Genomic DNA, 27,941 nt, shown 5'->3' with positions numbered 1-27,941 from the left:
GTTTTGCCCCTTTTGCACAACTGCGACGTTTTCTATGGGCGTGGATCTGATCAAATAACGGCACGGGCCCACACCTTGTGCTTTGAAGACAGAAGTACCATCCGCAAAAAGGAAACGCTACGTCGTGCCAAACGGGTAAAAGCGTTGAGGTGGGGGATTTCGTTTCCAGCTCTTTCTCTCAGGTTGACTTATCGATCTGCAGTGATCGGACACATCCGATCCACCCGCAGCCTTTCGCATCAGCCCATGTTCGGATTCGCCGCGGACTGAATTGCAACTTTGAATCTCCACCAGATGTTGAATTTGAGTTGCAAATCGCTACCCACAATCGCTTGGTAATCGTATCCTCACATTTGCGCAGAAACCAAAGCGCAAGTATGTCTCGCGCTGACGAGAGTCTCGAAAACGACTCGGATTCGGAGAAAAAGACCGAACTGGACCCTTACAGTCCGCCTGGAGAAATGGAGGTCCACAAAACTAAATTATTTGACGCCAAAGCGATCTTGTGGACTTTTGGGAAATGTCTCACCGCCTTATTGCCCGTCTACCTGGCTGGTTACTATCGGATGAGCACTAGTTTAGTAGTGTTCGGGATGATGGTTTATGCGGGATGGAAACACACCCGTGAGGCAAAAGAGGCGAGGCTGAGGTCCGCTATACAGTTATTCGGCGATGAAAAGGAAGACATATCCTCCAAATCATTTAGGAGTAGGAGAGACCTGCCTTCTTGGGTAAGGACGCAATGCGTGTGGCACGAAAGTGTTTTGTTGTTGATGATAAAACTAGTCTTTCAAGTCATTCGCATAAATCGTGCAACATTCAAGCTTCCAAGCATGTGAAACACGTTCAAAAATCGCTTTGAAACAAACTGAACGAGTGTTGATTCCCACAACGCGTTGTTCGTCAATTGAACCGATTCGCACAACTTCACAGACGTTCGCACAAAACCATCTAAGTGTAACTGACACAGTGCAACACAGACATTCAAAAAATAGTGATAAATAGTCATTTTGAATCATTCACGATATTTAATAATGACACACGAGGCTGCTGTGCATGGACACTTCGAGCCACGTCGGAAAAGAATTAGTGAGTCATTTGGCTTTTGGAACCTGTTCATTGAATCGAACGGGCCGAACCAAATGATTCAACCATTTCTGAATGCTACCAACGAGGTATGCGGTGTTTGCGGAAACTGTTGGTGGCGCTGTACCAGTTTTATTCATACTGGAAACCGCATTCTTGGCCAAATTGTGTTCGCCATACAAACGCCCACTCGATGTTTCTATTAAAACGAGTTAATCCTATATTTGGTCATGTCTCACCATCGTTGCATGTTGAAGAGTGTTTTTACAGAACAGAAATAGAACGTTCTTGCTTAACGCTGTTATTGTGCTGTTTTTCTGAGTTGTGTTGTTTTGTGTTCATAACCACATCCTCTCTTGAAGTCTGTCATGTAACGTTATTATGACGTTTTTTTTTTCAATGGAATCACAAGTCTGGTATTATTTTCTCTTTTTAATTTCAGGTAAACTTCCCAGATGTGGAGAAGGTTGAATGGCTTAACAAGGTAAATCATTCAGATTTTTTGCCATATGAAAAATCCCAAATCCATGCCACACGGCCCCGCCCTTCCTCGTGTCACCACAGCGGTGACGCCCATTAACATAAAAAAGCAGGATTAAAGTCTTCTGTATAATAAATACTCCAAACACCAAACACTCCAATGCAAATTTTCCCATCTTTTTTTTATAATACGGCCCGTAACTCCTATGTGTTATGAAGCTCTGTGCATTTTTGCAGACAGATCTGTGCTAGAGACTGTAATGATGCTGTAGTCTATCATAAATGGCACTGGACAAATATTTAGGCTTGACATTCTTTATGAGTGATTCACGAGGGAGATATTTTATCCTGGCCTAGATCCCAGCCCGAGGCAACACTTAAGAAACAGTCTGGCATGTCATGTGTCTGTGCGTGACTCACAGTGCTATTTCTGAAATCCGGGGTTTAATCATGATATGAAAAATGCTCCAGCAACTGGCGCTTAAGCATCTGTCATTGGCTTTAACCACAACGGGTCTCTATAGTAACAAACCAAATACAAATGTCAGAGTGTAAACAGCTGCGAGGGAGGTAGAGAATGGGCATGGGTGTCAAATGGGGTCAGGGGTGTGTGAACTGTTTTTATGGGATTTAGTTCTGTGTTTATTGTCTGATTTTTAAAAAGAAACATTTGTCTACATACACAGTGATGAAGAATTGTTTGAGCTTGTAACATTATTATAAAAGAACTAGTGATGGTTATATGCCGTGTCATACCTATTGCTTCATATAATAATTTGCATTTATTTTATATTTATTTATATATGCATTTATTATGTTATTGTAGATGTTGTTATTATTATATTTCTTGTATGTTCTTTATATTTAAATGCATATATACGTGTGTTTGTTTGCAATTTTGCAACCTTTTGCTACAAAATTTGGGAGATGGATACTATGTAGCCAATTTTAATAAAATAGCCATTATAGCAAATAGAAATAGAAAATGTTATGAAAATAATAATGCATCTTTTCTATTAACTCCTTCACCGCCATTGACGAGTTATCTCGTCAATAAAAAAACTGAATAAAACACTGCTATTACACCTTTGGGTAAATTACAGAATCCCAGAACCTAGAATTTATATGTTTTATCGGTGTTTAATGATTTTTCTGAGTGTAATCTGGGCGGAATCTTTGACAAAAACGTTAATTATCTCAGCTGTTTAATCAAAATGATGCATTTTTGAAGAAACCTACCCTCATCTACGGAGTGATAAAAACGAACAAATGAAGATAGAAGAATACGGTTTCTTTAGTTTGAAAGCTGAGACTTTGCAGAAAATGTACTGTGAGCCATTAAAGTTAGGTGAAAATGTTAAAAAAATAATATTATATTTATTATATATATATATATATTTAAATGCATATATTTATATGTATATTTGTTTTCAATTTTGCAACCCTTGTTACAAAATTTGTGAGATGGATATTATATAACAAATTAAGATAAAATAGCCTCTAAAACAAATAGAAAACAAAATTATGAACATAATAATGCAATACTACAATTAAGGTATAATAACATAAAAATATGCCAGAATGGATAACAGGGTTGCAGATTTAGTCTTAAATGGCCTCTTATGACTCTCTCTCTCTCTCTCTTTAGGTTATCCAGCAGGCTTGGCCCTTTATTGGGCAGTATTTGGAGAAGTTGCTGACAGAAACCATTGCTCCATCCATCCGAGGATCCAGCAGCCATCTACAGACCCTCAACTTTACCAAGATAGACTTTGGGGACAAGGTCATACATAACTTCTGTTACCAAATGCCAATATTTATACCATAATAACATTCCTGTATTCCAGTAAAGCATTCTTTTATCACATATTGATGCACAGTTTTATGGTGGCTTGTTAGATCAAGCCTTCTGATTAAGTTCCTCTGATGGTAAACATTCTTGTTTGGACAAGGTCAAGGCCAGACTGAAATTGTTATGATGGTGCAATGTTATAAGGGTCAATGACAAATAAGAAAATGTCAGGTGGTGCGACCATATATTAATTTAAAATAATATACATTTAATGTATTTAGCACTGAGTATTTTTCCCCTCATATATAAGAAATTTAACATAAAATCATGCCAAAATATTTTATTAAGAATTTTATTGAGAAAATTAACATTTATTTCTCAGTTTTGTTCTCTGTTTGTATGTTCGAACGGTCGCACCACCTGACATTTTTGGTCTTTCAAACACCAAAACTCAAAAAATCTATTGAATTTCAATAAAATGAAAAGGGTTTCTTATAAAGGACATATTGTAGATCCATTTGATATATGACATGTATTTATTCAAATTCTTTTTAGGAAAATAATGAATTTGGACACAAAACACGTCATTGACCCATAAGCCTTCGAAAGCAAGTTAATGTGTCTCTTTAACATTTCGCAGCCTATGAAGGTGGTTGGAGTGAAGGCTCATACGGAAAATGAAAAAGGTCAAATCCTGCTCGATGTTTACATCAGGTAACACATAAATGCATGTAAACTACGACTGATAATGAGTCAAATGTCTGCTGTGGACTCAAGGAGTGAACAAAAAGCCTTTTGTTGTCTGTGTTGTGTTTGTGTCTCAAGCGTTTCGACCTCTTTTGCAGTTATGTGGGGGATGCTGAGATAAATGTTGAAGTGAAGAGGTATTTTTGCAAAGCAGGTGTGAAGGGAATACAGGTACGTTTCGTAAGGTGTCTCATCGTGTGTTGAAACAGTAAAACTGAAGAACTAAAGAAATTAAATTTGATTTCTTTCTCAGCTTAATGGGATGATGCGTGTCATTTTGGAGCCTCTGATTGGTGACGTGCCAATCGTGGGTGCTGTGACCATGTTCTTCATTCAAAGACCTGTATGTTTCTCTAAACATAAGTTTAAACTGTAACAAGTTTCTCTAACCGTTCAAAGCCATCTTCTCATATCGTCTTTGTCTTGTTATTGTTAGAAACTTTTCATTAATTGGACGGGTTTGACCAACTTGTTGGACATTCCAGGGCTAAAGTGAGTTACATTAGAGATACACAATTCAATACAATCTATAAAAGACGAATACACTTTATGTTTTGGGCTTTGCCTCCATTTTTTAACACTTTCTTCTTATCAGTGTGATGTCCGACACTATGATCATGGACGCGATTGCCTCGTGTTTGGTGTTGCCCAATCGCCTCACAGTTCCTTTAGTGCCAGACCTGCCTGTTGCCCAGCTGCGCTGCCCTCTGCCCAGGGTAACACACACAAACACACACACAATTGCTTGAAAAATTATCAGTCCATTTGCAAAACCAGATAACTCCGTTTTTTTCAACAAAAAAAAAATTATGCATTCCAAGTAATATCATTCAAACTGCACTTGGGTTGTTTTGGTTAAGTAATAATAACTCAATAACATAATGAGTCACAACAAAAACATGATAACACAATAAAAACATGATTTCTGAACATTTAAAACAACAGGATTATCTGCAAATAAATTCTTCAATAGGATTGTTCACTCGGCAATAAGCTAAAACAAGTTAAAGTTGAAGCACTAAAATCATTAACCCAGGGAGGACATATTTTTATAAGCAAACCCTGTAAGCGAATTAGCATTTTAGGACTTCCGGTTCTATCGCCCCAAAGGGTTTATGGTAAATTGCCTGAAATAAGGTCTGTGGTTAACAAAACCTGTTATGTTTTTACTTTTTCTTCAATGACATAAAACAGACCAATTTTAACCGCTTGTAATTTTTTAAAGCCTTATTGTGTCTTAAAAACGGCGGTTGCTACAATGTTGCTAAAACCAACCACTTCCTTTGGCGGGGACGTCAGACGTCATCGTGCACCTTAAGTGTAGTTTGTTTATAGCATTTTTTCTTCTACCGATTGTATTTCGGCTTCAAAGGTAACAAATGTTGTGTTCATTTGTAAAGATTATCTTGATAAACAAAATGTGTAAACATCATAAACCTTTGCTAATCACAGAGCTTATTTTTTGTGATCTTCCAAAAGTCTATGGGAAAGTTGCATAGGCTTTTTGTTGAGGGAACCAAAACTTCCGGGTTAGCCTACAAAAGATGTAATCTCTGAGATACTGGATTATTTAACTAAACTAAAACTATCAATGAAAAAAAAATTGTTACACTTCAATATAGGGGACAATTCTCAATATTAACTAGTTGTTATTAGCATGCGTTTAATTGGCATATTGGCTGTTTATTAGTACTTTAACTTGTTAACTGTCTGAGCCCTTTTTGAGTCTACACATGAAAACGCACATTGGAACTAAAATGGCCGTAACTCATGAATTCTTTGGAATACAGACTTACGGTTGGTCTCATTTGAAAAATGAAAAGTAGCTGATTATTGCAAAATAAAAAATCATACACAAAAAGGTTTGTTGTAAAAAATAAATTAAAAAGTTTATGTTTTTCTTTGATTAAAAAATACATTAAAAAAATATGGATTGCAAAATGATAACAAAAATTCTAAGCACACTCTTCATAAAAAAGAATCAATTACTCTCCCTATTTAAATTATTTAAAAAAACACCAAAGAAATCTGTATTCTAGAGTCTTAGACCTTTCCAATGATATATAGTTGGTCATGATTTGATTAGAAATTACATGCACAGTATTGAAGCAAACTTAGGTGTCCTTTATACGGAACGTGTGACAGTTAACAGGCTACAGCACATATTCTGCATGACCATACTCTACATCACTAATCCTACCCAAGACCTAAACCTAATAACTACCTTATTAACTATTAATAAGACACATATTAAGAGTTTATTGGGGAAAAAGTCATAGTTAATGTTTTGTTAATAGCGATAATTGCCGTCTAGACTGAAGTTTGACCAAAAAAATTATTAAACTTTCATAGAAATATATATAAAAAAGAAAACCTGAAAAGTAAAAATATAAGACAATGAAAAAATATATAAAATATAAGTGAAAAATATGAATAAAGTATAATAAAACTGAAAGCAAAACTATTATCACTATGATGCACAAATCAAACACAATAAAAAATCCTTTTGTATCCAGTTTTTGAGCTCAAGGACAATAGGACAAAGTGTCAAATGGCATTTATGGAACCGTTTGTTGGTCTTTAACTAAAAAATATTTCTTCCTTTCTCTTGCAGGGTGTTGTTCGTATACACCTGCTGGAGGCTGAGCGTCTAGCCTCTAAGGATAACTATGTAAAGGGTGTGATAGCGGGCATGTCTGACCCGTACGCCCTGCTCAGAGTGGGACCGCAGACCTTCACTTCCCGGCATCAAGACAACACACTCAATCCCAAATGGGATGAAATGTATGAGGTGAGCGGAGCAGAAGTGCACCTGAATGGATTTATACACCGTGTTGTTACTAGACCAAACATAAGTCGGACCAGGCACAAATTTATGTACACATTAGAAAAAAGAATTTGGTTTGTGATCTGTTCTTCGTGCATCGTTCTGTGAAACATCACATGTGATCATTACCGTCTGTGCTGTTATTATAGCGTGTTTGGTATTGCATGCGTGTGTGTTTGTCAGGTCATCGTTCATGAGGTTCCAGGTCAAGAGCTTGAGGTGGAGGTGTTTGACAAAGACCATGATCATGATGATTTTCTGGGCAGGTACCATCATGTTTATCTGTTTATCTTCTCTTCTCATTCTATTTCTCACTTATTTCTTTGAAGGGGTCATGTCTTAAAATGTCTTTTTTATCTACTTATAGTAAAACTACCTTCACACAACAATTTTCCACCTTCTCTCTTTCTCAGCTTCAATTATACGAGCCATTATCTCTGTGAGATTTTAGGTTCTTAAAGTTAGTTTTTTTTTTCAAAGTTATAAAAGATAGATGCTTAAGTTATAACCTTTTTAAAGTTTCAATGTGTCATTTTTTTGGAGGATCTATTGACAGAAATGCAATATAATATACATGACTATGTCTTCAGAGGTGAATACAGACCTTACATAATGAAGCTTTATGTTTATTACCTCAGAATGAGCTGTTTCTATCTACATACAACGCAGGTCCTCTTGCATGAAATTCGCCATGTTGTTTCTACAGTAGCCTTAAATGGACAAACTGCTCTACATGATCTTCTTCGGCAAAGAACCGGGACGGCATCTTAGTCCTGTGTAGTGCTTTAAAAGGGAGGGGGAGGGTTGAAGTGAGCCGTTGGTTGCAATTCCCAACCCCACCACTAGATGCTGCTAAATTTCACACTGGACCATTAAATGTTGTTTTGTTTCAGACTTTACCCTTAAAATCAGTTTTACAAAGTGGGACATTGTAGCTGGAAATGTGTGTTTTTGATCGCCTCTGTCTTTTCTCACATTCGCTTTCATCTTTTTTTCTTTCTCTCTCTCCATCTCTCTATCGCTTGTTACTCAGGACAAAGCTAGACTTGGGGATTGTGAAGAAGTGTAACATTGTTGATGAGGTGAGTTTTTTTTAATTTAGAGCCAAAATGACTGTTTTCATAAACTCCAGGTAATTATTGCCTTGTGTCCCTCTTTAGTGGTTCACCTTGAAGGACACTCAGACAGGACGGGTTCACCTCAAACTGGAGTGGCTGACGCTGGAACCCAACACAGAAAGATTGAATGAGGTCACACATACACACAGGGCTCACAAAAAACTATTCACACACTTACAACAGAGTGTCACACATAAATTGTTCAAACGTGTAGCTTGAATTTCCAGAATGACGTTGGATAAAAGCATCTACCAACGTAGACACTTGTCTAGACACATGTCTAAATGTCATTGCATGCCCAGTTTAGAGCATTGCATTGGCAACACAAAGATCATGGGTTTCATCCTCCAAATGCATAAATGTAAATTGCATTGAATAGAAAGCACAAACATGAAAAAACGGATTATGAATCAAGTCATAAAGTGGGGTTGTCAGATGTTAGTGGGACATGCTCGTAGGCATTGTGGTTATCCTGTGGTTACTTTTCTAGGTTATCAGACTTCACACAATCGGCAGAAATTGATTCAGGACTAATAAGAAAAATTAGATCAAAGCCACTTTTCATTGTTATCTAATGCAGTGGCAATCAGACATTGTTAGATGTGTTCAAAATATGTTGTTGTATGTCAAAAATTGTACGTTCATTATTTGCGCACAAAGGAAGACATAAAACAAGGCACTTTGCTGTGAAAAGGTGTGGCCGGTCTGGAGCTCAGTTCTCCCCACATGCAAACAGTGTGGCAAATCTCCCCACCCAATCCCAGTAAATGTCAAATGTGAGCTACAGTACAAAAGTGAACAAAGCTAGTATTAAACACTTTTCCTGAAGCTCAGAAAAAACATTTGCATTAAAAGAATTATACCTTGAATGCCACAACCACTCGCACGCACAGGATACACTTCAATTCTTCCTCTCTCTTTCTCTCTCTCTCTCTCTCTCTCTCTCTCTCTCTCTCTCTCTCTCTCAGGTCGTAAAGAGAAATGAAAGTGTGATGAGTAAAACAGCAAATCCCCCCTCAGCAGCCATCGTGGCAGTGTATCTGGACAAAGCTGAAGCACTTCCTGTGAGTTATAGTCTCACTTCCTTTCCTACTGCACTCTTTGTTCAATGTGTGGGTTTGCGTGTGTGTGTTTAGTTGACTATAGTTTAGGGACATGCCACACATACCATGCTCTGCAGTTAACTACAAATGAGAATAGGTGTGTGTTTTCTTTTGGTGACCTACATACCCTGTAGTTTCCTTTCATGTTTGGCAGCAGACTGCCTGTTGCCCCTCTAAAGAGAAGAGACGACAGTCTGCAGAAACTATTATATGTGACATAAGCTTCATCTCCACTTATTCAACTCACGGTCATATAATTCAGATACAACACTCATACCATTTCCAGAGTATTTGACTAGTAATGCAATGAGTGTACAGAGGTCACCAAGCAAAAGCATGCTTGGAGTTTTTGTGTTGTTTTAGGTAAGCAAACAGACCTTGAACATGCATGTGCTGATGTTGACACATGCATCACACGTTTACACATTGCTTATGCTTTCAGATGAAGAAAGGCAATAAGGATCCCAATCCGATTGTGCAACTTTCAGTGCAAGATGTTACTCGTGACAGTCGGGTATGACACACACACACATTTAGCATTCATGCCAACCATTCAAGAGGCCACATGCCAATTCCACTTCCACTTAAACCCTGTTCTGTATTACCTCCCTTCCTCTGTGCTCTCTCGATCTACTCTCTCATTTCTCTTTAGATCTGCTGGAACACTGTAAATCCCCAATGGGAAGATGCTTTCACATTCTTTATCCGGGATCCAAGCCAACAGGACATTAAAATCCAGGTAAAGCTAAATCATCTGCCTCTAAAGACGAAACATCATGGTGCTGGTTTAGATCATACCCCCTAAGCCAAAAAACAACCTCTCTTTCTCGCTTTCAGGTGAAGGACAACGATCGCGTCCAAACTTTAGGAAACCTTTCGATTCCTGTTTCACGTCTTCTCACGTGTCCCGATCTGACTCTAGATGATTGGTTCAGTCTGGAGAATGCCGGTCCTGACAGCAGAATCCACGTTAAATCCGTGCTCAGGGTAATGCGTCTGATGCGTGTTAAATAAGGGCATTACACCCATCATTGGATTAGAAATGTCAGTTTGTGATGGTGTGTTGATGTCATCTCTCAAAGGTGCTGTGGTTGGATGAAGAAGCTGTTAACCTTTCTAACCTCTCCAGTGCCCAACTTTCTGCATCACGCCCTCAGAATGCTACGCCCCATTCTAGCTTCGCCACTGAGGTGAGCAGATCTGCTCTATAAGTCACGCCGTATAGAATTAAATCAACATTCCTGTATACCAAGTAGCGTCCTAACCATAAAATAAAAATGTATTATTATTTGATATTAACGTTGTTCAAGTTTTCAGTTCATTTTTATTATTATTTTATAAATTAGATCGATGCATTTATTTAAGAACTTAATTCTATTTTATCTTAATTTTATCTGTTTTAGTTATGTGCTATTGTAAACTTATGATATGTTTGTTTATTTTTTTAATTGATTTATTTATTTTAGGTTCAGTTTTATATAATATGATTTTTATTATTCATTTAAAATTATTTGTATAATTATTCTATTTATTTTCAGTTAATTATTTTAGTGACTTTATTTAAACTTATTTCAGTTTATTCCTAATGCAAGATTTTCAGTTTCGAAAAGTTAGAAAGTTAGCTCAGGTTTTTCAAACAATATTTAGACTGATATTTTACTTCAATAAACAGACATTTCTTCTGTTTTATTGCAGTTTTATTCATATTTTAAATTAGCTTCATTTAAATTTTTGGTTAATCTTACCTCATTTTATTTAAATACATTAATTTATTTAAGAACTTAATATTTATTTTATTTTGTTATGTGCTTTTGTCATTTTATTATTTGTTTTTTTATTTTTTACATTGATGGATTTATTTTAATTTCAGTTGTATTATATAACATTTTAAATATCATTTTATATTTATTATTATAATTATTTATTTATTTTCTGATATAATTTTAGTGATTTAAACAATCTTTTTATTTATTTCAGTTCATTCCTAATCCAGCATTTCTAATATTTAGAAAGTTAATTTTTAAGCTTTTATTTTATTTTAATAAACAGAAATGTTTTAATAGTTTTGACTTTGACTCCGGCTCCAAGATGCTACTTCAAAAACATGTATTTTTTCAATAAATCAAGTAAATCAATTATTTCCCCTTGTATTTTCTCTTTCTCCAGGGGCTGCTGCGTATTCTTCTTGTTGAGGGTCAAAATCTGGTTCCCAAGGACAACATGATGGGCGGAATGGTGAAGGGGAAGAGCGACCCCTACGTCAAAATCCAGATTGGAGGTGAAACCTTTAAAAGTCAAGTCATTAAGGAAAATCTCAACCCCACCTGGAATGAGATGTATGAGGTAGGAATGCTAGAAGAGGATATGTTAATGCCAATAATCTACATTTGTAAACAAGTATTTATAACATGAAACTACATTTTATTTTAAAGGTGGTTTTGACGGAGCTTCCCGGTCAAGAGTTGTCCTTAGAGGTTTTCGATAAGGACATGGACATGAAAGATGATTTTATGGGCAGGTATAAACGCTGCTATCAGTAAATCCTGTAAGAGCTCTCAGAGGTGATCTGCATTATTTAGATGTACTGCTTCTTCTTGTAGGCTGAAGATCAATCTGAGTGAAATTATCAGCTCTCAGTACATCAATGAGGTGAGTTCATGCATTATTGTATTAATAAGTACAAACATAAATTGAACCCGTTATAAATAGGAAGAAATGGCATTACAATGTTGATATGAATTCTGTGGCAGTGGTTTACTCTGAATGACGTCAAGCGTGGTCGTGTTCTGCTGGCTCTGGAATGGCTACCTACAGTAACACAACCAGAGAAACTTCAGCAGGTCTGCCGAACATCTCATACTTTCTCTTTTACTCCACGGGGCTTAAAATGACTCGAAGGTAACGGTTAATCTATGTGGGTTTAACCTCAGGTGTTGCAGTACCAGTCCAAAAGCACATTTGCGAATAAGGCCGTGCCAACTGCAGCTCTCCTGTTTGTGTATGTGGACCGCGCCCACGAGCTTCCTGTGAGTAATATCACAAATCTCCTTTAAATATCAATTGGTTCTCTTATAAGAAAATGAAGAGTTTTGCTGAAATCTGCTTTTTGGATGTGAAGAAAATTTCATAAAAAGACCCTGGTAGTCTTAACTATACCTTCTCTGGAGTTTTAGAGCATATTTCAAGAATGTCTCAAACTAGTCCAGAGTCATTTTATAGCTACTACTGTATGTCACATTTTTTTCTGATTTTTAATAAGAATAATCTTAAAAAGTTTCTTTAGTTTTGAAAGAGAAACAGCCGAGCGATTCATTTTCTCTCTTGGATTGCATTCAATTTCGTAATATACTGTCACACATATTTCGTTTAAAATAATGTACTGCTTTTTTAGTTGTTACGTAAAGCTTCAGTCTGAAACTTTTTAGTTAAAAATGAACAAACACTTCAACATAAAACACTTTTAAACTTATTACTCTGTTAAATAAATACAGCCATGGGAAAAAATTAAGAGACCATTCCATATTTTCATTTAATCAGCATTCCATGTCCGCGCGGTCTCAATCTTTGCTGTTTGACCCGTTTTTCCAGTTTTAATTTACTGTAAATAAATGCAAGTAGAAACACTATTTGTATTTGAATTTTGGGAGAAACATTGTTTAATAAATATTGTTAAGACTTTGAAATGCTCTCCAATTTTTTTCCACGCCTGTATTTTTGTGTTTTGTTTAGTTAAAGAAGAGCGGAAAGGAACCGAAGGTTGGAGCTGAGCTGATTTTAGGAGGATCATCTCAAAAAACCACGGTAAAACACCATTTTACATATACAGTTATTCCGAATAACTTTGATTAATGGACTTTTGGAATGTGGAATGTTTATTAAATGTTCTCTTTCTTTTATCTGACGTTTGTGTGATACAGGTCAGCGATCGATCCAGTTCTCCCCAGTGGGACGAGGCATTTCACTTCCTGGTTCGAAACCCACTAAAAGAAGACCTTGTTGTGAAGGTGAGCAATCACATCACATTTCCGATATATATCTGTAATATTTTTAGTATTGTTAGTTCCAGCTTCTAAATGATTTACTCACAACATATCAGACGGTAATTTGACTTCCTGAATCACATTATGTTTCCAAAGTTTTGAAATAATCAATAATTGTAAAGTTTGGTTTCCCGGCGGAACCGTCTCCTCCTCTCCACCGCTGTAAACATCTCAACCTGTCTCTCTACTGTCTGACCTCACTTTTATCTCCAGCTATCCCACTGTTGGGATTTCTCTCTGGGATCTGTGGTGATTCCGATCAAAGAGCTTCTGTCAGAACCGGATCTGATTCTCGACCAGTGGCTGAATCTGGATGGGGCTTCGCCCGATAGTCAGATTTTGCTCAGAGCTCAACTCAAGGTGAAAATACATTTACATTCTACCATTTTATATATTTATTTAGTCGCTGTTGGTGCACACTTAGTATCTCAAAACACAATTTTATTTATTTTTTGAACACTGTTGTCAAAGTTGACAAGCTCTTTTTATTGCGTGTCATTTGATACATTTTTGCAAAACTCATAGACAAACATGGGTAATGATTTATCAAGAAAGAAAGAAAAATCGCAAAATATGGAGATATTAGGTTTTTGTCTAACAGTACAAAAATATATTACTGACTATTAAGCAGATTTACCTGAACGAAAACTTTTGTTGTCATTAACTTTTCTCATTCCTAACCTGAATTATGTTTTTTAAAATATAAAACATGACGTGTAACATAGAAGGACCATCAAAATACAAATCTACAAGTTTTATTCTGAACAAAACATCCAGTAATCTATATTCATATGTATGAAAAGATTTATGCACATGATAACACAATTTTTTTAAATATTGTCACTATTTGTGACTCTGGATCACAAAACCAGTCTTAAGCAGTGTTGGGTGTAACTAGTTACTAAGTAATTAGTTACTGTAATTTAATTACTTTTCCCTTGAAAAAGTAAAGTAAGGGATTACTCATATGTTTTCTGTAATTTAAATACAGTTACTTTTGATGTAATTAAACTAAATACTTTGTTAAATATATGCGTGTGCAATAGTGTAATTGACTTCAAAATTCAAGTCTTACTTTAAAATCTGTGCTTTAATGTATAATTCTCACATTTGTAATACTTTGGTCAGTTAATAATATTATTTGAATGAATTCAATAAGACGTTCCATGTCTATTCTTGAATAACTTAACTAATCAAGGTTGATGTAGGATATAGAAAGTAATTAGTAATGAGTAACTAAATACTTTTCGGACAGAGTAATGTGGACAGTAATCTAATTACACTATTGAATATGTAATGAGTAACTAGTAATTAATTACTTTTTCAGAGTAACTTACCCAACACTGGTCTTAAGTAGCACGGGAACATTTTTAGTAAAAGCCAAAAATACATTGTATGGGTCAATTTTATCGATTTTTCTTTTATGCCAGATATTATAAGGATATCAATTAAAAATCATGTTCCATTAAGATGTTTTGTACATTTTCAACCCGAAATATATAAAAACTATATTTTTGTGAGTGGATGGGCTGCTTCAGTGCCTCTGATTAACAACTTCATAGGCAATTTTCTCAATATTTAGATTTTTTGCACCCTTTGATTCCAGAGTAGTACACTGTTGTATCTCCACCAGATATTGTCCTATCCTAACAACCCATACATCAATAAAAAGCTTAATTATTCAACTTTAATTTGATGTAATAAATTGACCCATAAGAGTGGTTTTCGTTGTCAAGGGTCACATTTTTATTTTCGGATCTTAAGACCATTTGTTATGTTTTGCACTCAATACTCAGTTGCTTTTCTCGTAGATTCTTTGCCCGAATGTGACGGAGAGTTTGGTGGACCAGGATGAACAGATTAAACGTCCAGGAACCTCCAGCATCAAAAGAAAACAGGAGGAGTTAGTGCAAAAGTGAGAGATTAACCCACAACCGTCACATTAAATCCAGCACCCATCAGTGTTGTGACTGTGTGTATCTGCGTTATGTTTCAGGTCTAATGTGGAAGAGGTCCCAGAACCCCCTGTCACCACCCCAGTGCCTGTCCCAGATGAAGAGAAGGAGGTCACAGATGTCCCAGAGGTATCCAGTTCAGATGACCTTCGACCCTCGCACACCAGCCCTGACCCCAGTTTCGGTCAAGAGGTGAGAAAAATTGAAAGAATTGCTTAACCAATGATAACATTCTGTTATTATTTACAATTGTAGCAAGGTGAATAACACATGTTTGTGCAGGGAATGCTCCGCCTCCATCTGCTTGAGGCTGAAAATCTGGTTGCCAAGGACAACAAGATGGGCGGAATGGTGAAAGGAAAGAGCGATCCCTATGTCAAGACCCAGATTGGAAACGCGACCTTTAAGAGTCACGTGATTAAAGAAAAACTCAACCCTATCTGGAACGAGATGTATGAGGTAAGGTGCCGGTGTTTAGTTGTGTACTCGTGTTAAAGTATTTACACTAACATGTTTTAAATGTGTTTCCAAGCTGGTTTTGACCTCAGATGCGACCTCGGACGTTCTTGTGGAGGTGTTTGATAAGGACATGGATAAGGATGACTTTTTAGGGAGGTATGTGGAACAAACCCAAAGAAACATCTCTGCTTTCATTTACCTTTGCATTAAGTCATTTAATTGACTTGTGAACGAACGTCTTTATAGGGTGAAGATAAGCTTACAGGATATAATCCGATCTCAGTTGACGGACCAGGTGAGCATTTGGTGTTGTTAATATTCTGTGTTTAAATTGTTAATTTTTGGAGATGTAATGTTTTTGATTCTATGTTTTATGTCATATAATGTTTTTTTTGTTATTCTGGCAGTGGTTCACTTTGAGTGATGTCAAACATGGCCGTGTTCATTTGATTCTGGAGTGGCTTCCCACAGTAACCCAACCAGAGAGACTGCAAAAGGTACAAAATAATAAGTTTATTTTACTATTTTACTTTCAATTTAATTTACTTCCACTTTTTTATTTTTATTTTCTATTCTCTCTCGGTCTAGGCTATGCAGTTGCAGTCAGCGCATTCATACCAGAACAAATCTGTCCCATCAGCAGCGCTGCTTTACATCCTCATGGAGAGAGCACACGCCCTGCCGGTACATCCCACAAACACAGAATGATATTCTATCACAAACTGTGACTTTTCCTCACGTCATTTATGTTTGGCTTTCCACGTGTAGCTGAAAAAGAGCGGGAAGGAGCCCAGGGCAGCCGCAGAGCTGGTTCTACGTGATATTTCTTATAAAACCAAGGTGGGATTTGGTGCTTTTCAGAGAGATCAAGAATTTTGGTTCAATTCTGATCATAATTAAAGATTCTGTTCTGGTCTTTGAAGGTCTGTGAGCGCTCCGTCTCTCCTCAGTGGAGTGAAGCATTTTACTTCCCGGTTATGGACCCTAAGGAAGAGATTCTTATTATAAAGGTAAATAAACGTGATGCTTATTCACAAAGCTGTTTACAGTTTAGGGTCATGTATAATGACTTTCTTTTACTATTGTTAGATAGAAAACTCATTGAAACTGTGGAAAACACACATGTATATATGCGAATTATTAATTTGGATGTAACAAAATAAGAAAGAAATGTTTTAACATCTTCAGTGTTGTCACCTTTTGCGTAATATTTGCAGAATTTATCAGCCTACTTCTTGAGGTCTGACCCTAAAATATTAAAAGAGTTTATATCTAGTCTGGTCTCTTAGCCTTTTTTTCATTGTTCAGTCGAACTAATATATTTGCAACATTTTTTGTTTGTAGTTTGTTTAACCTTCAGTCTGCACAATTATATTGTATAGAAAATCTATTTTAAAATATTAAAGCATCTGTTCTTAGATTCAAGGGTCAAGAGATTCATTTTACTTTCGGTCAAGAGACCCTAAACTTTTTGAAAGTTAAGTTTGTGTTAAGTTCACATTGCATTTAAACTAAACAAGTGCATAAAAATGTATTACACATAATGAATGTCTTATGGCTCACTTTTAGTTTTCCAGCGCTTGGGAGCAGCCTTTGGGTTCTTTGGTTCTACCAGTCAGAGAGCTGATTTCAAAACCAGATCTTCTGTTGGACCAATGGCTGAGTTTGGACGGAGCAGATCCTGACAGTGAAGTTCTTCTGAGGGCCCAACTTAAGGTGAAACACTGTTATTGATTTTAAAGGTCCAGTGTATGAAATTTGCAGTTTGTCCGTTAAGGGCTACTGTAGATACAACATGGCAAATCCATGCAAGGGGACCTGCTGTGTATGTTGATTTCATCATATGTTGATGATCAAAACACACCAAACCAGCATGGTTTGCTGTTTTTTTCAACAGGGTAGCTCATTCTGAGGTAATAAAAACATAACGTTTCATTATATAAGTTCTTAATACACCTCTGAAGACATAGATATGTATACTTTACTGCAGTTCTGTTTATTGTTCCTCAAAAAAATTACACCTTTAATGGAGCAAATTACTTATGCAAATATTACACCTTTAACTAAATCACCCTGTTAAACAGAAGAGCTAGAACTCTTACTTTTGTTGAAATTTATATTAGATTTTGGACTCAAAGCTGGATCCAAGTGTACACCTGAAGACGTCTGTTACTGATGAAGATCATTCTGTGGATGGAGACCATGAGAATAAAGAGCCAGTCATTGCTGGACAAACACAGACTGCAGTCAGCAAGACGTCCGAGAAGAAGAGCCAGCTAAAGAAAGGGTACGATTATTGTGTTATGAATCTAGTTGTTTTATTTTAAAGTCATTTTAGAAGATTGTTTTGAGACCTGAACAAGATTGTGTGTTGATGACCAACAGGCTCAGTGAACTAGCAGCCTCCACTTTACCAGTTTCTGTGTCACATCCCGAGGAACAACAGAAACAGAGAGCCGCCCAAGTCATAGATGATCTTCACGTGAGGCCATCTGCACCTATAACAAAACCAGACACTGAGGTTTAGAGATATTTTGTTATGGGTTTTTATGGTTGTGTTTTTTTGTTTAGAGACAGTTTTTTGGGGGGCTTTTTGTTGTGTTTCTGTCTTGAGTAATTTTGAGTGTATTTTTTGTTTTGTGTAGTTGTTTTTTTGGGAGGCGTTGTGTTTTTTTTTTTTTTAATAGAGTTGCTTTGTTTTTGTTTTAAAAATGTTAGTTCATTGATGTTTTGTTTCTTGGAGAGACGTTTTTGTGTTTGTTTTTATGTGGTGAGTTTTGTGTGTTTAACAAGGGGGATTCTGTAGAAGAAATTGAATTATTCTGTTTTTTTTACAGTACAGCTCAATTTGAACTTGAAAAATACTTTTGTTTGCATTCACAGGATCTTAGCAAAGTACCTGATTCTACTTCTGCTGTTGTTGAATCCGGTCATGTAACAGGACCACTAAAAACATTTGAATCAGAAACAGCAGCCTATAAAGAGCAACGGGAATCAGATAAACCGTGAGTTATAAACTGTATCACCTGGGTTGATGTTATTCATCAAACTAATATTATAAAACATATCAATGATGGGCTATAGTTACATAAACTCTGTGTGTTTGTTCATGTTAACCAGGTCTAATAAAAAGGCGTCCCCTGTAGAGGAGTCAAAGGTCACTAGTTCAACAGACGTGCGACCCCAGAAGACAAGCCATGACCCCAGTTTTGGCACCAAGGTTAGACTCTCTGTTTGACTATTTTTCTGACATTTCAGGATGTGATTTTTCTGTACACTTATCTCTTCACACAGCTTAATTTACTCGTTGTGTTGTTTCATATCTCTCCAACAGGGGGTGCTGCGTCTCCATCTTTTGGAAGCTCAGAATCTTGTTGCCAAGGACAGTCTGATGGGGGGAATGGTGAAGGGGAAGAGCGACCCCTATGTCAAGATCCATATCAGAGATGTGACCTTTAAAAGTCATGTGATCAAGGAGAACCTCAACCCCACCTGGAATGAGATGTATGAGGTGGGGATGAAAATTCAAGAATTGCTGATTGCAACAGAGATAATCTTATATTGTGATAAAATCAGAATGTGATTATTTTAGTATGAAGCACTAAGATTTCCTTACTTAGTCAAAACATTTTTTAAATCATCCATGCATGAATTATTATCTCATTTCCTTCATTTTCCTCATTTCTCTGTTTCCTGTGTTTACTCTTAAACAAGATTTTAACTTTTTTACACATATATTTCAGAAGCCAACTTGCATCGTCAGTATATGTTATTTCTACTAAAAGGGATAGTTCACCCAAATAATGAAAATTCTGTCATCATTTACTCACCCTCAGATTGTTCCAAAACTTTATAAGGTTTAACACAAAGGAAGAACTTTGGAAGAATGTCTTCAACCGAACAGATCTCATCCCCCATGGACTCCCATAGTATTTATTTTCCCTACTACGGCAGTAAAAGGGGGGGGAGACCTGTTTGGTAACTGACATTCTAACAAATATCTTCCTTTTTGTTTAGCAGAACAAAGACATTGATACAGGTTTGGAACAACTTGATGGTGAGTAAATGATGACAGAATTTTCTTTTTTTGGGTGAATTATCCCTTTAAGAGACACTTTAGCTTACTTGTGATATAAAATATGTAGTGACATAAAATAACTTTGTTTACTAGATGATTATGAATCCAGATCCTAATCTAGAAGTGAAGTTTGAGGTCTTTGATAAAGATGTCGACTCTGATGATTTCCTGGGAAGGTTAGTACAAACAAATAAGAAGTCTTAAAATAAACAAAATCTCAAAATAAAATGTACTTGCTGTAGATGTCATGACAAAAATAATGAAACGGGTGCAAACAGAGAAAAGCGTTTTTCTTTATGTAGGGTATAATAATTTGATGTTGACAATATGATCTGGGTCATCTGTATATACTGTATAGTGCTCTCAGATTCTGTAGTCAACAAAAAGTACATTTAACACTGACGTCATCTTTACCCAGATTCAAGCTGAAACTTGGTGACATCATCAGGTCCCAGTACAACGATGAAGTAAGTATTATTTGTGTTCCTGTAGCTCAATTTGTAGAGTATTACATCAGCAATACAAAGGTCCCGGGTCAAAGGTCATGCCAAATCCATAAATGTACATGTGTGTTTGCAGTGTCTTAATGAATCTAATTGAATTTTAGTGGTTTAATCTGAATGATATACAACACGGTCGTGTCCACCTGGTCACTGAATGGCTGCCCAGCGTAACACAACGTGATAAACTGGACCAAGTGAGTTAGAAATCCAAACGCACTCTTATTTGCTGTTTAATTTCACCTTTGTCTGAACATTAAAAGAGTATGTCCTTATCAGGTACTGCAGATGCAAAGTGCTCAGAGCTACCAGAATAAAAGCGTTGCATCTGCAGGACTGCTGTTTATTCTTTTAGAGAAAGCACATGAACTGCCGGTGAGTCACACACACATAATGTATACATTTATTTATTTGGTTATTCTAAACTTAAATAAATGGGAATTGCATCTGTGTGTCCAGCTGAAGAAAAGTGGAAAAGAACCCAAAGCGGCAGCTGAACTTGTTCTTGGTGGAACATCCTATAAATCCAAGGCAGGCAACTTTTTATGCTTGAATATTGTAATGCAGGATTGTTGAGTCACAAGTTTCTCTAACCTTTTTTTGGCCTCTGATATGTTTGAAAGGTGTGTGAACGTTCAGCCTCTCCTTATTGGAATGAAACATTCGAATTTCTGGTTCATGACCCCAAACAGGACACGCTTATCGTCAAGGTAAAAATTTTGTTTACCCAAAAATGTGAACCATTTTGCAATAATTGCCTGAACAATAAGCAGCTGTTTCATTTGTTTATGATACCGAACAGCTTTCAAGTGCCTGGGACCAACCCATTGGCTCCTTGGTTCTACCAATCAGAGAGCTGCTTACAAAACCAGAGCTGCTGATGGACCAATGGCTGAATCTGGATGGAGCTTTACCTCAGAGTCAGATTCTGCTCAGGGCGCAGCTGAAGGTTCGAACAACGAGCAGTTTCTAAACACTTAAAAGTTTTTCTTGAACAAATCTCTTTAAGCACAGTGATATTGAGAGAACTTATATTTGATATGTTTACTTTAAATATATCAAATATATTTAAACTTTTTATTATAGTAAATATTTATTTCTTCTAGATCTTGGATTCCAAAATGGCCGCCTTGGTGGCGATGGGCTCAGGTCCTGTGCTGAGTAACAAGCAGGCAGCCACCACTGGACAGATCAAAATTTCCATCTCCTTCCAAAAAAAGCTTGCTGTGACTATTCATGCATGCAGGTCTGGTTTTTCATAAACAGCTCATGATGTGTTGTACTGTTCTATTATTTACACTATTATTTATCGTTTGTTTTTATGTTATTTTAAATGTTCTCAGTTAAATACAACTTAAAGGGACAGCTCAACAGAAAATCTAAATTAGGCACTCACTCATACTCATGAATGAATATTGTAAAATATCGCTGTTGTCCTTTGGAAACCTTGGATGTCCAAATTTGCTGTTTTTAATAATTAAATGATTAAATACTCTGTTTTACAGAGTTGAAAGGGACTTTTTAATAGATATTTGCAAAACCCAGTGAAGAATATAAACGGTGACTTGTAATTATTATTTATTGCAACAACAAAAAATCACAAAATATGGAGATGCACGGTTTTAAAAGGACAGCAGCGGTAACCAACCATCACACCGTTTCTTACATGGATAGGTCACCCGAAAATGAAAATTTGTCATCGTTTATCAAGTCAAGTTGTTCCAAACCTGTGTAAATATCCTTGTTCTGTTGAACACAAAGATATTTCTCCAAAGGTGCCCCTTGGTTTGTTTTCCAAAAGTCTTCAAAATATCTTCTTTTGTGTTCAACAGAACAAAAATAAAATACAATTCTTTCTAGTAGTCAATGGTGCCCCGGAAATCTCAGTAGCTAACATTCTTCCAAACATAATTCTTGGTTCAACCAGCCAAAGACATTTATACAGGGTTGGAACTTGATGGTGAGTAAATGGTGACAGAATTTTCATTTTTGGGTGAACTATCCTTTTAAGTATAACCATAACATTTTAACATGTTAGCCTGATGCTGATGCTGTTAAATCACATACAGAACCCATCTATGCACTGTTACCACATTCAATCCATTAACTCATGCCTTATGCCTGGAATCTGCGTGAGTCTAACATCACAAGACATCACGTAATTATCCGTAAGACTTCACATAAGTGCATCGACGAAAACGCAAGCGTCATATTTCTGCTTTTAAACCCCCCCGTTGCGGTAGACTTTCACTGTAAATGAATTAGCGTAAACGCATTTTCCTGCTTTTTGAAAACCAAGAGGCGGCTCAGGATTGTTTTCTGTGATAATCGACCGTACACCAAAGACAAGTTGCATTCAAGCAGGATTGTTTTTATACTAGGTGTTTAGTTTATCGGCTGACTTAAGGAGTTGAATGCTTTTGTGCTCTTGTGTGTTTAGGGGTCTTGTTACATCATCTAAAGACGGATCGGACACCTACGTCTCACTCATTCTGTTGCCAGATAAGAGCAAGGCCACAAAGAAAAAAACTGCCGTGAAGAAGAAAAACCTCAACCCAGAATACAATGAAAGGTTTGTGTGGAAAGATTTATAGTGTGTTGCGGGGGCCGATGGCCTTGTGGTTAGTGCTCCGACATATGGTGCAGTTGTGCTCCCGGCGACCCGAGTTCGGGTCCCGGCTCGTGGTTCTTTCCCAATCCCACCCCCTCTCTAACCCACTTTGCTTCCTGTGCTCACTCTCCTACTGCATTAATAAAGGCTAAAGGCCAAAACTAAATCGTAAAAAATATTTATATTGCTTGTTCATGAGAGAGCGAGAACTAGGTTTATTCTCAAATGTTTTCATTGTAAGGCCCCTTTTGTGTAGAGTGCATCGCTTTGCAAAATAAAAACTTTTATCTTAAACTTATAATTTTAAATAAACCAAAAACAAACATCTTTTCCGATGCTTGATTGCATAAAATTTATGATACATTTCTTTATTTCACATACTCTGCGGCCCCTTTGGATCCATCTTAGTTCTCCCAGTTAGAGAACCACTGACTTAAATTGTCATTTGTAGATGACGTACTAACAAAACATGAAAAATTACCATAGTTGTAGCATGGTATTTTCGACATTTTCTTAGCCATGGTTGTTTCATCAGTGTGTGTGTCACAAACTACATTAAAATGTTGTTCACCAGGTTCGAGTTTGATTTGAGCATGGATGAAGTTCGGCAGCGAGAGCTCAGCGTTTGCGTGAAAAACGCGTCATCATCTTTCATGAACCGAGACAAAGACGTGATTGGCCAGGTTAGTCTTTATTCGGTTTCGTTGCTTAAAAACAAGTTTGACTGAAACTTTGTATCTAAGTTCATAATAAAATATTATTGACGGTTGGTTGTTTTGTTGATTCTTCTAGGTACAAATAGACCTGGGGCATATTGACTTGCAGTCTGGAGTCTCTGAGTGGTAAGTGTTGTGAATAAAATACACAAACACACTGTTATTTACATTAGCAACTATTTCTCAAATGTATGCGGATGTATGTTGTATTCTATGCTGGTATACATGTACCTTAAAGAAATGCCTCACCCACTTTTTCTGTCAGGTTTGATCTGAAGGAGGACAATTAACACTGCACTCGACCGGACGTCTTCACCTTTGACCTCTGCGAGTCAAATCTCTGCCGATGCTTAGCCACCTTTTATTATCAAATCAGTTATTGAATGAGTAGTTCTTTGCCGATTGAGTATTATTGACAAATAAGGTTTATGATGATGGATGGAATGTTTATATTACATAAGTGAGTGATGTGCGGAGGGTTCTTGTGCAGGTTGCGGGACAAACTTGCATTTATTTTTTATTTTAGAAGAGAAAGTATGTTTGTTTTAATATGGAATTCAATGCAGGATGTTTTTTTGATAGTGAATAAATATTTGTCTTATTGAAAGAGGATACCATAATGGGTTTGAGAATTGTGTGGATTTATAAAGGATTATGGTTTAGAAAATGTAAAGACAGGCCTGTAAGAATTTTTATGTATTTCAAATCATCATGTTGCCTTACCGGTCACCCTAGTGCATCTCCTACTCCAAAGTCTTGCATTTGGGCAAATAGCTGCTGTTACACATTGATGTGTCGCTTCTGTAAATCACTGTGATGCCAACAACTTTTCTTAGTTTATATTATATTACAGCTAGCTATACTATACTGAATAGGAACAAGTTTTTCAAAATGTATAAATCATCATTTAGAACAGTCAACCTTTATATTTTCCCTATTGCTTTTGTAACCTTCCTTTTACAGATGTTTAAATGTTGTTTAAATATATTAGTACAAGTTTTTTTTTCCACTGTATTTGTTGTCATGTTAAGTTTTAAGTAAGTTCTTGTTCAATTTGTTACACCACTTATGTCCACTTTACTTTGTGTGCATGTTACTAATCATAATTTTTATATTATATACAAACACGCTTTAACTGTAACACCAAAGAATAAAAAAAAATGTTTTCCTGCACTATGCAAGTTCATACATCATATGTCTGAATGTACAACCACATATCGACAATGCTCAATAAAACTTATGGCAGATCCCATTATGTTGTCAAAAGCTTTTTTATTGATATTCAAAACATACAGTCATAACAATTCATGAGAATAATTTGTATTATTAACACGGCCTTCACGGTATTGAACATGCACAGCTTTATTGATGGTGCACATCACTATGGAAACTTAAAAATAATCTTTATTAACACTTAACAAGGGGATAATTCACCCAAAAATGAAAATTCTGTCATTTACTCACCATCAGGTTGTTCAAAACCTTTTTAAATGTATTTGTTCTGCTAACCACAAAGGAATATATTTTCAGAAGAATGTCATTAACCAAACAGATCTCAACCCCTCATTTACTGCCACAGTGGGGAAGATACATACTTATGGGAGTCAATGGGGGATGAGATGTTTGGTTACTAACATTCTTCCAAATATATTCATTTGTGTTCAGCAGAACTCACTGGGTGAGTAAATAATAACAGATTTTTTTTTTTGTGAACTATCCCTTTAAGGGACATGTGATACACACAGGGTTTTGTCTTAGCGTTTTACAAAACAGTGTGACAACCCTTTTAAACATGAATATTACAATGACAACATTTATCATGGTATGAAGAGTGCGATTCTTCCTCAAAGAAGATATATTCAGCCTTTAAACCACCTGACATTGATGTACAGGTCTTCTGCAGACATCCTCCAGCAAATATCCCAAACCATGTGATTTATGTGAGACTGTAAAAAAAAGAAAACATGAATTTAATTTACCTTACTTTGATCTGATGTTAATCCGGTCAGCATGTTTTATGAAATATTCAGGCAATTTATTTCTTTTTATCAAGGTCTATATTCACATACCTGTCAATAAGTGAATCTCTCATAGTAGTTGCTATGGCGCTGGGCTGTGTCTCACTCAGTCTAAAAACGCTTTCGATGACAGACAGCTCAGTGCTCGTGGTGTCCAATCCGCAGAACGCACACCAGTCATTCACCACCATACCACCAGCGATCACCTCGCTGCCGCGATTCACCGTTCCGGCCTGGAGAAAGAGTATAACACAAGATTAACATCAAAGTCTGTTTCTGTGAACTGTTTTAAGCTTTATTTTACTCAAGTATATACAATAGAGAAGTCATTCACCACTAGAGGCACTTGCAGGAGAGAAGAAAGTTCATCTTGATCTTCTATGGAGGTTTTAGGGTGGACGAGTCCTCCCTGGTTACTAAAGGTGCAGTAACTTCCAACAAGAACCTGCTCTGCAATCGTCTGACGGAAAACTTCCACTTTTAAAGTGTCGGCCAAAATTTCTTCCGTTTCCTGTACAGAATAATGCACTTAAATACAAAAACAACACTTTAAATACTTGATTACTTAATGGTACAAATCTGAAAAATAATTTGATATGTTTGTATGAGGAACTGAAGTGTTTCGTGAACAGTGCAGAGGTGACTTCAGGATGTATTCTTACTCTATCTAGATCAGGATGAACCAGAGCAACATAGTCGTTGCAAGCGATGACGTTCCCCAGCGCGGAGAGCCGCTCTTCTACCCTTTGAATCCGGAGTGTATCTGGCAAGCTGTTTCGAATGTGCTGTAATTCCTGATCTGTTGTGTTGTTGGGCACCAAAAGACCATGACGATTTCCTGCCAGATGAAGATGAAGTGACGTTAAACAGCCTGAATACACACTCAACATCTATTCTGCGCATGAGGCCACAGATAAATCTAACATGCCCCTGCGTGTCATTTTATTTATTTAAACAAGTAAATCTGCTACCACAAGAGAACCTGCCACCTTAATTATCCTTTTAGGATGTAGTATGAAGTTTTCTAAATATACTACTTTGGGAACACTGTAAATTATGTATTTAGCAAGAATACACTATTTAATATACATTTAGATATTAAATATATTTATTATACAAAACTGTTCAAGATCAAAGGTATTACACCAAGTCACCTACCTACACACATTCTGCCGATAATACGACATCCTGCTATAGACGCATGAACTACAGGGATTGTTTCTGATAACTCGCCTTCAAAGACACTGAAAAATAAAGACAAAAATAAAGAAAAGAAACCACATGAGGTTTATGTTATCCTGCTTGGACACTTGAGTAAGACAATGTAATGTATTGGCATGTTTGCATATTGTACATAAGATGAGTACAGATTATCATTTTTCTCCTCCTTACCTGTAGAAGTTTTCAGAGCCGCCAATAGCAACCAAGCAGTATGTGTTTGTGAGTTTAGCAAAACATCCGATTTCATTGTTCTTTTCAAAGGATGCGCGGACTGCCATGATTCTGCCGATTAACCGATATTAGACCCCAAAACTGTTGGAAAACCACATTCATAGAGAAATGCATTGCGGATCTGGAATATTACATCATTTTCTTGTTTCATTTTAATTCGAAGTCACTTACACATACATTGAAGTCTTGATGTATGTAACAAACCTTACCAGTCTGTTACTATACTGTTAAATTACATTATTTAAAAGACTTTTCATCTGCTGTTTTACAGTATTTTAGTACATTATGTTCTCCCAAAGCCCACAAAGAAACAATATCATCCTCAAATATAAGGAAGGTTTAAATGTCTATTCTCACTGTAATTTGACTAACGTTAGATCAGGCCACGTGAAAAGCTGACTATTGAAACTACAGTAAAATTCCTACATAATATTGTGTTTTGAACCTTTCTACAGTTAATACCATAGTAAACTACATTATTTACAACAGTTTATCATGTACTATAGTTAACTTACATTAACACCAGGGAATACTTTAGCATTTTTCACATGGGAGAGAGGAACGTTAGAAAATATCTAAATGGGGTCAATCTGAAATGACCGTTATTACTTGTACATACATCCAACCTACAAAATATATAAAGCAAAGCAAATCATGAGGCTTTGAAATGCTGTATATAACTTTTAAATCAGACACTGGTAACGTTAACGTGAATAGCAGTGATAGTTAGCAGGCGGCTATCTTAAGTTATTTTTACGTCCCCAGGCTTTACCTGCACGCATTCTGTAGTTAAAGGTATCCAACTAAATAGAATAAACATTAAATATAATCATTTTAACATCACATGTGCATGTACTCGAGTATAATCTCATATTTACCGATTTTCACTCTCTAGTAAAACGAAGAAACCAGACCCACGTGTTCACTTCTCTTCCTGAACGTGATGACGTCAAAGCGCG

General features: G+C 36.4%; 2 protein-coding genes across 3 annotated transcripts; one reads left to right on the top strand and one right to left on the bottom strand.

The window, feature by feature from the left end:
* The first annotated feature begins 37 nt into the window (after positions 1 to 37).
* esyt1b (extended synaptotagmin-like protein 1b) lies at positions 38 to 24,764 on the top strand. Of its 2 annotated transcripts, none has more exons than XM_056750165.1 (52): positions 38 to 731; positions 1,529 to 1,570; positions 3,215 to 3,349; positions 3,999 to 4,072; positions 4,204 to 4,276; positions 4,359 to 4,448; positions 4,542 to 4,597; positions 4,701 to 4,821; positions 6,720 to 6,896; positions 7,116 to 7,198; positions 7,966 to 8,014; positions 8,093 to 8,182; positions 9,019 to 9,114; positions 9,596 to 9,667; positions 9,806 to 9,892; positions 9,991 to 10,140; positions 10,236 to 10,343; positions 11,320 to 11,496; positions 11,586 to 11,671; positions 11,754 to 11,802; positions 11,904 to 11,993; positions 12,084 to 12,179; positions 12,883 to 12,954; positions 13,071 to 13,157; positions 13,407 to 13,553; positions 15,005 to 15,108; positions 15,190 to 15,340; positions 15,431 to 15,607; positions 15,681 to 15,763; positions 15,854 to 15,902; positions 16,015 to 16,104; positions 16,196 to 16,291; positions 16,376 to 16,447; positions 16,531 to 16,617; positions 17,177 to 17,323; positions 17,731 to 17,894; positions 17,993 to 18,089; positions 18,491 to 18,612; positions 18,728 to 18,827; positions 18,942 to 19,118; positions 19,779 to 19,861; positions 20,104 to 20,152; positions 20,293 to 20,382; positions 20,465 to 20,560; positions 20,645 to 20,716; positions 20,809 to 20,895; positions 20,988 to 21,134; positions 21,292 to 21,431; positions 22,626 to 22,757; positions 23,371 to 23,479; positions 23,589 to 23,638; positions 23,778 to 24,764. In XM_056750165.1, the coding sequence occupies exons 1-52, from the start codon at positions 378 to 380 to the stop codon at positions 23,800 to 23,802; spliced, it is 5,457 nt and encodes a 1,818-aa protein (XP_056606143.1). In that variant the 5' UTR covers positions 38 to 377; the 3' UTR covers positions 23,803 to 24,764. The 2 variants fall into 2 exon arrangements, with proteins under 2 accessions (XP_056606143.1, XP_056606142.1); XM_056750164.1 differs by having other exon boundaries at positions 17,993 to 18,128.
* On the bottom strand, positions 24,765 to 27,941 carry eif6 (eukaryotic translation initiation factor 6). Its single transcript, XM_056750163.1, has 7 exons — positions 27,861 to 27,941; positions 26,923 to 27,063; positions 26,689 to 26,774; positions 26,193 to 26,368; positions 25,865 to 26,041; positions 25,582 to 25,763; positions 24,765 to 25,458 (listed from the first exon to the last, which is right to left on the bottom strand). Exons 2-7 carry the CDS (start codon positions 27,027 to 27,029, stop codon positions 25,449 to 25,451), a joined length of 738 nt encoding a protein of 245 aa, XP_056606141.1. The 5' UTR covers positions 27,030 to 27,063; positions 27,861 to 27,941; the 3' UTR covers positions 24,765 to 25,448.

This window comes from Triplophysa dalaica, chromosome 6 (genome assembly GCF_015846415.1).
Source record: "Triplophysa dalaica isolate WHDGS20190420 chromosome 6, ASM1584641v1, whole genome shotgun sequence".
NCBI lineage: Eukaryota > Metazoa > Chordata > Actinopteri > Cypriniformes > Nemacheilidae > Triplophysa > Triplophysa dalaica.
This window is presented reverse-complemented; position numbering and strand designations above follow the sequence as displayed.